At 36.2% G+C, this 11,106-nt stretch overlaps 2 protein-coding genes across 2 annotated transcripts; one reads left to right on the top strand and one right to left on the bottom strand.

Annotated features, from left to right (window-relative positions):
- Nucleotides 1-272: 272 nt before the first annotated feature.
- Nucleotides 273-5,889, bottom strand: fth1b (ferritin, heavy polypeptide 1b). The gene is made up of 5 exons (XM_077209985.1): nucleotides 5,483-5,889; nucleotides 5,063-5,168; nucleotides 4,634-4,780; nucleotides 4,424-4,549; nucleotides 273-1,583 (listed from the first exon to the last, which is right to left on the bottom strand). The coding sequence occupies exons 2-5, from the start codon at nucleotides 5,162-5,164 to the stop codon at nucleotides 1,425-1,427; spliced, it is 534 nt and encodes a 177-aa protein (XP_077066100.1). The 5' UTR covers nucleotides 5,165-5,168; nucleotides 5,483-5,889; the 3' UTR covers nucleotides 273-1,424.
- Nucleotides 5,890-6,087: 198 nt separating this feature from the next.
- plex9.2 (PML-like exon 9.2) lies at nucleotides 6,088-8,713 on the top strand. The gene is made up of 2 exons (XM_077209880.1): nucleotides 6,088-6,230; nucleotides 7,924-8,713. The coding sequence occupies exons 1-2, from the start codon at nucleotides 6,167-6,169 to the stop codon at nucleotides 8,478-8,480; spliced, it is 621 nt and encodes a 206-aa protein (XP_077065995.1). The 5' UTR covers nucleotides 6,088-6,166; the 3' UTR covers nucleotides 8,481-8,713.
- The last annotated feature ends 2,393 nt before the right edge of the window (nucleotides 8,714-11,106 follow it).

The following is an 11,106-nucleotide window of genomic DNA, read 5'->3' as shown; positions in this document are numbered from 1 at the left end:
TAGTTAAATTAAAATGAAATAAAATAACTAGTTTTCATTTTAGGTTGTTATCGGTCTAGATTAGTTTTTTTTTTTGCTGTCTCACTTTCACATAGCCAGGAAAAGCTTCATAAATTATGCATCTATTCTCAAACTTCATTAATTATGCATGATTATTCTCAAATGTCTTCTGTTCTTTTTTTGAACTATTGTGGTCACTTTTTCTTCCTTGTTACTTCCTGCCAGTGAATACCATACAGTTCTGTCTAAAAGAAATACACATACAACTTCACTCATTTTAGGCATTTTTATTGAGATCAACTAGTTTGAATGATTACATATAGAATATTGCATATAATTAAAGCACTAAATGTGGTGTGAATATGGTATTTGGGCTATAGCCAGGGTGCGAATAGATGTTTGTCAAAGAATGTAGTCTACCTGTAATGTGAAGCTTTAACAGTAAATATGAAGATGTGTTTCTAGCTCAGACTGATTTTAAATCAGAAATGGATCATAACATTATCTTTACCAGAGTAGTTGAATTAAATACGATATTGAACCGCACTCATTCAGGGTCGTGCATTTATTGCATGGGCGAAGAACATAATGCGTTTATATGGCATATAAACAGTTCAGTTGAATGATAACATTTGCCGTCTTTAACACTGTTAATCTGAATGTACGAGGCAAACTGTTTGCTGAAAATATCCACAACAACACTGAAGTAGGAGCACACAGTTTATCTGTCAATCAATTGCATTTGAAATGTTGTGTGTATTAGGGATGCCAATATATCGGCCACCATATCGGCATCGGCCCATATATGTTCATTTCAAATGTTACCGTTGTCGGGCGATAAGAAATTTTGTCCGATGTATTAAAGACGATAAATAATGTATTATTTCCTTCAACTGAGACACTTCAGATGCGCACTGTTCAACATGATGGTTTTGAATTGCTTGAAATATGATTGAAATCAAAGGCTTTTTGCCTCAAAAAGGAAAATATAGTTCAGTGCGACATGTGCAGCGCAAAGTCTGTCATATAAGCTACATAAAATTATAATAGATAATTATAATTGTGTGCTTGAGACATCGCTTTTAATGGTGAGACTTGTTTTTGTAATCAGGCTCAAAAATTATATAAAAATGTTGATTTATCGGCCAAAATATCAGTTATCGGCTTTCAATACAAAGAATTATCAGCTATCTGCCAAAATTTCAGTATCAGTGCATCCCTAGTGTTCATTACTATAATAGTATATATACATATATTACTGAATGTAATGATAATGAACAAGGCCATTGTGTGTTTCGAACCCTGGCTATAGCTCGGCTTATAAAATGTTCGGGCAGGCTCTCTACTAAACTACAGCAGGGTTTCCAGCATGGCTATGATTGGCTGACTGACTGATTTCATCATAAACAGGAGAGACTGACTGTCTAAGAGCTTTTCTTCCCCAGAGTGTGCTTGTCGAACAGATACTCGGCCATGCCGTTCTGAGGAGCTCCCATACGCCTCAGGCTGCCCACCCAGTCAGACAGCTCTTTAATGGACTTCACCTGCTCGTCCAGGTAATGCGTCTCCAGAAAATCACAAACCTGGTGTGAGAGAACGGCGGAGAGCACATCAGACATTCACAAACATATAGGGCCCTATTTTAAGGATCTAAACTCATGGTCTAAAGCGCACGGCGCAAGTGCACTTAGGCTATGTTTACACGGAAACGATCTGAAGAGAAAACGCAAAAGTGTTGTTGCGTTATCACTTTTTATTCTGCGTTTAGACGAGCGTTATGGGGGGGGGGGGGGGAATCTGGATGCATATGGTGACGCGAAAGTGTGTGAAATTCGATGTAGTATGCACTCCAGACGGCTAGGTGGCAATGTGAAGCACTGACACACAACAACACTAAGTCCTCGCGCCTGCGTACAACCTTCCTTCTACTTCTCTCCCTAGTAGCGCGAAATCAAACGACGTGACGCGAACAGCAAAAGACTCTTGTACGTTTATCAGCTGCTAGGGCAACTTGAAGGTCCGGCGTATGGAAATAATCCGACATGTTGGTTGTTATTTTCCTGTACTGGCGCATGCCTGTGACGTAAATGCGTACGCGACGAGAGCCACCGTGAGCAGATTTGTGTTTTTACCCTTTAGATGGGAACGCGACGGTGGAGCGTTTTTAATATTTCCACTCTGGAGGGTGGTTTCACTTTTTTGCTTAAAGAATTTAAGGTTTTTGATGAAAACATTCTAGGATTTTTCTCCATATAATGGACTTCATTGGGTACCAAACGGTCCAAGGCCCAAATGACAGTTTCAGTGCAGCTTCAAAGGGCTTTAAACGACACCAGACGATGAATAAGGGTCTTATCTAGCGAAACGATCGGTCATTTCAAAAATAAATAAAAAAGTTTAAGTTTTACAAGCACAAATGCTCACCTTGCTCTGTTCTGTGACGCCCTTTGTTCATCAAAATGAACAAATCTTTTTTCGAGTCATTTCGTTTGTTGAATGGACGAAATGCCTCGAAAAAAGATTTTTTCATTTTGATGAACGAGTTCGAACAGGAGAGTCACGAACGTGCATCACACAACAGAGCAAGGTGAGCATTTGTGCTTGTAAAACTTAAACTTTTTTATTTATTTTTGAAATGACCGATCGTTTCGCTAGTTAAGACCCTTATGCATCGTCTGGTATCTATTAAAGCCATTTGAAGCTGCACAGAAACTGTAATTTGGACCTTGGACCGTTTGGTACCCAGTGAAGTCCATTATATGGAGAAAAATCCTAGAATGTTTTCATCAAAAACCTCAATTTCTTTTCGACTGAAGAAAGAAAGACATGGACATCTTGGATGACATGGGGGTGAGTAAATTATCAGCAAAAGTTTTTTAAAAAGTGAACTAATCCTTTAAGCCCCAAAAACGTTGTCGCTGTGTAAACGAAAGACACATCTGATAAAATATTTTTACGTTTTAACCCGCAAGCGTTCTCGTGTAAACAGGGCTTTAGTTCCGAATCCACTTTTGCTAGTTTAATAACGGGAAAAATGGTCGGTGCATGGTCTAGAAGGGTCGTCCCTATTCTCTTAATGAGTACTGGGTGTGTTTTGGGCGTAACGTGAAATAAACCAACCAGAGTCTCATCTCCCATTCCCTTCAAAAGCCAGTTGTGCTCGCACCATGGCGGATTCGCTATTTACATGACGAAATTGCAAGCGGAAAAACTGAACGCTTCTCTAGCGAGGAAGCGGATCTGCTCGTACACGAGATTAAAGCTGTGTGTGTGTGTGTGTGAGGTTAAAGCTCAGATCATCTACGGGACAAGCCTGATTCACCATATCTTTAAGTACACAATAATAATCTTTTACACTGTAATCCTTTTATGTTTAATATTTGGCATGTTTGTGTGCTGCTGCGCGTCCCTGTGTGTGTAATAAGCAGAGTGTGTGTGTAATAAGCAGAGTGTGTGCGTGTTGTGACCCGCCCATAGGCTCATTTTAAATAACAAAAAAAATTAAACATATTGCGCCATTGACTTCAGAACAGGTTTTAGTTGCTCTCCCACTAACAATGAGTTGCAGTAATTACAGGTGGTGATTTTAATTCATGGGTTCTACATACAGTTAAACTCTTTACAGGCGTGATCTGATCTAGGGTCAGACTTTGAGATCACACAGACAAATTTGATGCTAAACTACCAGTCTGAGCTCAAACCCTCCCAACAGGAGATGATCGAATGTATAAATTAGGTCTATTTCCAGCCGGCTGATTTGGCATTCTGGGTAACTCCCATTTGAAAAACTGACCAACAAAGCTCACATCTCTTACAATAAAGTACTCATTGATTTTTTGGACACATTACCAGTCAAATTATGAAGGTCCCCAAACTTATTGACTTGAAGAACTACTGTAACTTTTGCAGGAGTGATTACTGATTACTTTAGAAGGATTTTCAAAAATCATTTCTAACAAAGAGAAATTTATAACCAATGAAGTGGTTTATAATTTATATTAACTATAGTTTTCTTGACTTTTCCAGGCATGTGATTATTAAATAATTCATAGTACATTTTTTTATAATTAATATACATTTATAGTTATAGTGTGTTTTTGTCATTTTATTGTTTTTTATGTTTATATATTTAAATTTTAGTTATATTAGTACTTAAAATTGCATGAAAGTTAAATAAAATAATTTAATGTCTTTTAAAAAAATATTTTTTGACAAATTAGAATGAGTAATTAACAGTGTTATCGTTAACTAAAGTTAAAACCATTTTTATTATTTTTTTATTTTATTTTTTACATATTTAATTTCAGTTTACATTTATTCCACTTTAAAACAACAATGTTTTGTAATGGTTTAGTTTTAGTTGAAGATAACCCAGTTAATCGCCAATTTTAAAATGTCATGACCTTATTTGTTGTGTACTCACATGTGGATCGTTGTGTTGAGTTGCCACCTTGTGAAGTTCCAGTAACGACAGATTTACGCTCTTTTCCAGAGCCAGAGCACATTCCAGCGCTTCCAGACCACTGCCCCACTCATCCCGATCCGGCTTCTGTGCACACACACACACACACACATAACAAATGCTCATTCTCTCCAGCTGATGAACTTCTAACTCGATTGCCCTGTCCCGTACCTTGATGTCCTGCAGAAAGATCCGTCCTCCTCTCTGGTTCTGCAGACTCATCAGCTTCTCTGCATGTTCTCTCTCCTCCTTAGACTGCTCGTGGAAAAACTTAGCAAAATTGGGCAAAGACTTGTCATCCCTGTCAAAATAATATCCCTGGAGAGAACAAAAGTCAACCATGAACCCATATCAGAATCAGAATGAGCTTTATTGCCAAGTATGTTTACAAATACAATTTGTCTTGATGACAGAAGCTTCCACGGCATAGACGGATGATAAAAATATAAATATACACAATAGACAATATGTGTATGTACAGCAGGTTATATACAAATATAAATAAGCAATGTAAGTATGGAACCCCTGAAGACTATTCATTATAATAATACAGCCCTAGTCATAAGTGATCACTGATATAATAAATGCCTGCTCTCTCACCATGGACAGGTAGACGTATGATGCGTACAGCTCCAGGTAAACCTGTCTGTTGATGGCCGCCTCACACTCCTGATGGAAGTTCTGCCTCACCTGAGAAGCCATGATTCTGAAACACATGAAAATAAATTAGACATACAAATGTTTCATTAGTGATGTAAAATATATATTATATAATCATCATTATTTATATATATATATATATATATATACACACACACACATATTTTTATATAAAATATTGAATTCCATAATGTGTGTGCTTATAACGTTATAATTCATTATTTATATATATATATATATATATATATATATATATATACATAATGCAAAGCGTAGATAGCAAGATTCAATACGATGTAAATAAGTAATAATCTGTGAATATAACGGCCCTGTTTATTGAATATGAGTTGATGTACTTACCCTGAGACAATGAATCCTTTACCAAAACACGGAGATGTAGGGCAACGCACGCGTGCTTTCTTAATATGCCCTTATAGCTTAAAACACAAGATCTATAACGAGAGCCAGAAGCAGAGTGGAGTGTGTTAGACGAATAGGTTAGACGTGATCAGACGTGCACGAATTATGGGGGTAACGGCATAAACATGCACGGGCGGGCGCGTTATTCTAGCCCGTACATAAATCACTAGAGCCACTTTTCAAAATAAAAGTGCTGATTAAAAAAATAGATCAAAATTGTTTTATTTAAAAAAAAACACTTGTGTGATTTTGAAATACTTTCAAAAACATAATATTTACACCAAAAACAGTGTATTAACTCTTTTAAAAATAGACTGGTTATTGCAGTCCACCTGATGTCGCTGTTTAAAGTAGAAGGTTTATAACATGAATATTTATTCATTCAGGGTGACGTTCTTGTTAGGAGCGTCCAATCGATGAACATTGTTATGCATAGGACACGCCCTCATGAGCGTTCGTTCATTCGCTTGTGGATTAGCGACCGCCTACTGACGTACACCTTTAAGCCAATCAGTTTGGACTACTGACAAACGTCATGTCGTACCGTAATTAATATTCATGATCCAAACATTCAACATAGCAGACCAGACGGAAAAGCAACATCCGATTAGTTTAAAATGAGTAATGGATTCTAGCTCTCAGCATCCACCGTGTACTGTGTTCTTTGATTTAGAAACAACTGGTCTGGGTATGTGATTTTATAAACCAATTCCTTATTAACCATGAGAAATGTGTAAATGATGTAGCTTCCATGCTAGTCTCTGCTCAGTTTTGACAACATAAGTTACCTACGGCTTGGTAACATCATTTTTAGGAATCATATTCTCAAATCCTAGTCTATGAAATATTATGAAAAAAGTCGTGTATGGTCATCAAGCCTGTATTTATTTGATCAAAAATACAGAAAAAAACAGCAATATATTATAATTTTAAATAATGGTTTTCTATGTTCAAATGCAACTTTTGAAAGTTCAATGCAAACAGTCATGCTGCTTAATATTTTTTATAACCTGTGAAATTGTTTCAGGATTCCTTGATAAATAAATACACCATTTATGCAAAATAGGAATCTGTTCTAACAATATAAATCTCTACTGTCAATAAAAAAAACATTAATTTCTTTAAAAAAAAATACTGACCCCAAACTTTTGAACTGTAGTGTATAATGTTACAAAATATTTCTATTTTAAATAAATTCTGGTCTTTTTAAAAAACGTTTTAATTCATCAAAGAATCACGAAAAAAGTATCACAGGTTATAAAAAAAATATTAAGCAGCACAACTGTTTTCAACGTTGATAATAAATCATTATATTATACTGATTTCTGAAGGATCATGTGACACTGAAGACTGCAGTAATGATCCTGAAAATTCAGCTTTGCATCACAGGAATAAATTATATTTTAAAATATATTAAAATAGAAAACCATTATTTTAAATTGTAATAATATTTCACAATATTACAGATTTTTCTGTATTTTTGATCAAATAAATCCAGCCTTGATGTGCAGAAGAGACTTTCTTTCAAAATCTTTAAAAATAGTAATGTTCCAAACTTTTGACTGGTATTGCGTGTATGGTGTATACACAGTCAAAACAATGTATTTAGACACCTGCAACATTCCTCACATTATCACAGTTTATTCGCTATAGTTTAGAAAATGGTAATAAAATATGACAAGAATTGATATTTCACTGGTTTTGTTCGTCCTTCTGTTAGACTGTCTCACACATGAATTATGTTGAATATCTGTCAGCTGTTAAATTTAACTACACAATTAGATAATACCAGTTTAGCTCAATCAATTATCAAGCAATGCTTCATGTTGTTCAGTCTGTGGTGTAAAAATGTGCATTAGCAATTAAAGAAAAAACACTTCAGCAAAACATGATCAGCTCAAAGTGTCCCAATCATTTTTGCTCCCAAATTAGGGCTGTGAAACGATTAATCGCATCCAAAATAAAAGTTTGTGTTTACATAACATATGTGTGTGTACTGTGTATAATTATTTTGTATATATAAATACACAGACATACATGTATATATCTAAGAAAAATGTGTTATTTATATATATTACAAATTATATATATATATATAAGCAAATATTTCTTAAATATATACGTACATGCATGTACATATACAAAATAATTATACACAATACACACACTTATATTATGTAAACACAAACTGTTATTTTGGATGCGATTTACTATTTATTTATTTTACTTTATTTTGCTATCCTCACTTACATAAATGAACTATAGAGTCCTGCACACACTAGTAAACAAACATCACAAATTATATCTGGTGTCTGAGTAATTGTTGGTTTGACTGTAAATATACAGTAATGTTACTTTCTGCATATCTTGTGAATCTCCAGACCGCTCATGTGATCTGGTCCAGCTGGCGGCAGTGAGTGGGAGTCACACTTTCAACCTCTTCATGGTTCCTCGTCGTCCGATGCAACCCAGCGCTTCCAGGATCACAGGTTTCAGTGTGAGACGCCAGCGTCTGTTTCTCCACCACAGGCCGCTTCTCACCAGCTCTCTCCGAGAAGCCCTGGTCTCCTTCATTACCTTTCTCCAGATGTTGGGTCGGCCGCTCCTGGTGGGTCACAACATCCGCAGGTTCGACTGTCCTGTTTTGGTCAGAGCTCTGGATGAGTTCAGCCTCAGGTCAGACTTCCAGAAACACCTGTGTGGATTTGTGGACACACTCCCGTTGGCCCGACAGCTTCTCAAAGACAGTGGCCTTCAGAGCTTCAAGCAGGAGGACCTGGTGAAGAGCCTTCTGGGAGTTTCATACGCGGCCCATAATGCTCTAGAGGACGTGCAAGCGCTGCAGAGACTCTACTGGGCCCTCAAACCCACGGCCAATCAGATTCAGCAGCACATTTTCACTCTGGACTCATTGGCTGCTGCATCTGTCAATCATTAGGAACATTATTGAATGTGTTGAATATGATCACTTCGGTAAAGCACTGGATATCACAAGAGAAGAAAGAGCAGAGGAACATTTGGATGATTCACATCTTAGAAAATGTCCAGTTGGTCTCAGAAAACAAACAAACAAGTGAAGCAAATTTGTACATTGGTAATATTTTTTATGATTTGAACTAAAATTGTACTGATGTTTTTTTTAAAATAAATAAATATATTTAAATATTTGTATTATGTATTTTATATTTAAATATTAATATTTGTTTATTATTATTTATTTTCTTCTGATTTTGGGAAGAGGCCCATAAAGATTAACTGTTAACCTTCATTTGCATATCAGGACTAGATCTCTTCTACTATTAGTATCTCTTCTATTAGTTTTTTTAATAATACTTTCAAAAATGTACGTGTGTTAATATGAGTGTATAAAACAAAATCATGTATAATATAGAGAAGTTAATGATTCAATAATTTGCATGATTTTAATAGCTTTAGACAATTTAGTTTAGGCTGCAATTCTTGCATTTCTAAAAGCTTTGTTATATGTCTTGTTTAAAAAAATAAAATAAAAATAAAATATTAAATAAATATATATATATATATATATATATATACAGGTCCTTCTCAAAAAATTAGCATATTGTGATAAAGTTCATTATTTTCCATAATGTAATGATAAAAATTAAACTTTCATATATTTTAGATTCATTGCACACCAACTGAAATATTTCAGGTCTTTTATTGTTTTAATACTGATGATTTTGGCATACAGCTCATGAAAACCCAAAATTCCTGTCTCAAAAAATTAGCATATCATGAAAAGGGTCTCTAAACGAGCTATTAACCTAATCATCTGAATCAACTAATTAACTCTAAACACCTGCAAATGATTCCTGAGGCTTTTAAAAACTCCCAGCCTGTTTCATTACTCAAAACCGCAATCATGGGTAAGACTGCCGACCTGACTGCTGTCCAGAAGGCCATCATTGACACCCTCAAGCAAGAGAGTAAGACACAGAAAGAAATTTATGAACAAATAGGCTGTTCCCAGAGTGCTGTATCAAGGCACCTCAGTGGGAAGTCTGTGGGAAGGAAAAAGTGTGGCAAAAAACGCTGCACAACGAGAAGAGGTGACCGGACCCTGAGGAAGATTGTGGAGAAGGACCGATTCCAGACCTTGGGGGACCTGCGGAAGCAGTGGACTGAGTCTGGAGTAGAAACATCCAGAGCCACCGTGCACAGGCGTGTGCAGGAAATGGGCTACAGGTGCCGCATTCCCCAGGTCAAGCCACTTTTGAACCAGAAACAGCGGCAGAAGCGCCTGACCTGGGCTACAGAGAAGCAGCACTGGACTGTTGCTCAGTTTTGCATGTCATTCGGAAATCAAGGTGCCAGAGTCTGTAGGAAGACTGGGGAGAAGGGAATGCCAAAATGCCTGAAGTCCAGTGTCAAGTACCAACAGTCAGTGATGGTCTGGGGTGCCATGTCAGCTGCTGGTGTTGGTGCACTGTGTTTTATCAAGGGCAGGGTCAATGCAGCTAGCTATCAGGAGATTTTGGAGCACTTCATGCTTCCATCTGCTGAAAAGCTTTATGGAGATGAAGATTTCATTTTTCAGCATGACCTGGCACCTGCTCACAGTGCCAAAACCACTGGTAAATGGTTTACTGACCATGGTATTACTGTGCTCAATTGGCCTGCCAACTCTCCTGACCTGAACCCCATAGAGAATCTGTGGGATATTGTGAAGAGAAAGTTGAGAGACGCAAGACCCAACACTCTGGATGAGCTTAAGGCCGCTATCGAAGCATCCTGGGCCTCCATAACACCTCAGCAGTGCCACAGGCTGATTGCCTCCATGCCACGCCGCATTGCAGCAGTCATTTCTGCAAAAGGATTCCCGACCAAGTATTGACTATTGAGTGCATAAATGAACATAATTATTTGAAGATTGACTTTTTTATTTATTTATTAAAAACACTTCTTTTATTGGTCGGATGAAATATGCTAATTTTTTGAGACAGGAATTTTGGGTTTTCATGAGCTGTATGCCAAAATCATCAGTATTAAAACAATAAAAGACCTGAAATATTTCAGTTGGTGTGCAATGAATCTAAAATATATGAAAGTTTAATTTTTATCATTACATTATGGAAAATAATGAACTTTATCACAATATGCTAATTTTTTGAGAAGGACCTGTATATACATACATATATATTAGGTCATTAAGATTTTAAATATTTTCGAAAGAAGTCTCTTCTGCTCACCAAGGCTGAATTTATTTAATAAAAAATACAATAAAAATAGGAATATAGTGAAATATTATGAAATAACTGTTTTCTATTTGAATATGTTAAAATGTAATTTATTCCTGTGATCAAAGCTGAATTATGAGCATCATTACTCCAGTCTTCAGTGTCACATGATCCTTCAGAAATCACTCTAATATGATGATTTTATGTTAAAAAACATAAATGTTTAAAACAGCTGTGTTGCATGATGTCATCATGATATGAACTCTAAAATGCATTATTTTATGAAATTTACTATCATATCCTATTTGAATTTCATCCAAGAGGAAACCGTAAGAACAGAAACATGACGCTACAGTATAACTGTGT

The sequence above is a fragment of the Siphateles boraxobius genome, unplaced genomic scaffold (genome assembly GCF_051911475.1).
Source record: "Siphateles boraxobius isolate OS27281-9 unplaced genomic scaffold, OSU_SipBor_1 65, whole genome shotgun sequence".
Classification (NCBI taxonomy): domain Eukaryota; kingdom Metazoa; phylum Chordata; class Actinopteri; order Cypriniformes; family Leuciscidae; genus Siphateles; species Siphateles boraxobius.
Note: the sequence above shows the minus strand (reverse complement) of the source record. Positions and strands in the feature narration are given on the sequence as shown.

Coding starts and splice junctions, on each gene's coding strand:
- fth1b (XM_077209985.1), bottom strand. CDS start 5,164: ATGGCTTCTCAGGTGAGGCAGAACTTCCATCAGGAGTGTGAGGCGGCC. Junction 4,550..4,633: donor TCTTTCTGCAGGACATCAAG/GTACGGGACAGG, acceptor GTGTGTGCACAG/AAGCCGGATCGGGATGAGTG. Junction 1,584..4,423: donor CTCAACACAACGATCCACAT/GTGAGTACACAA, acceptor CTCTCACACCAG/GTTTGTGATTTTCTGGAGAC.
- plex9.2 (XM_077209880.1), top strand. CDS start 6,167: ATGGATTCTAGCTCTCAGCATCCACCGTGTACTGTGTTCTTTGATTTA. Junction 6,231..7,923: donor TTTAGAAACAACTGGTCTGG/GTATGTGATTTT, acceptor GTGAATCTCCAG/ACCGCTCATGTGATCTGGTC.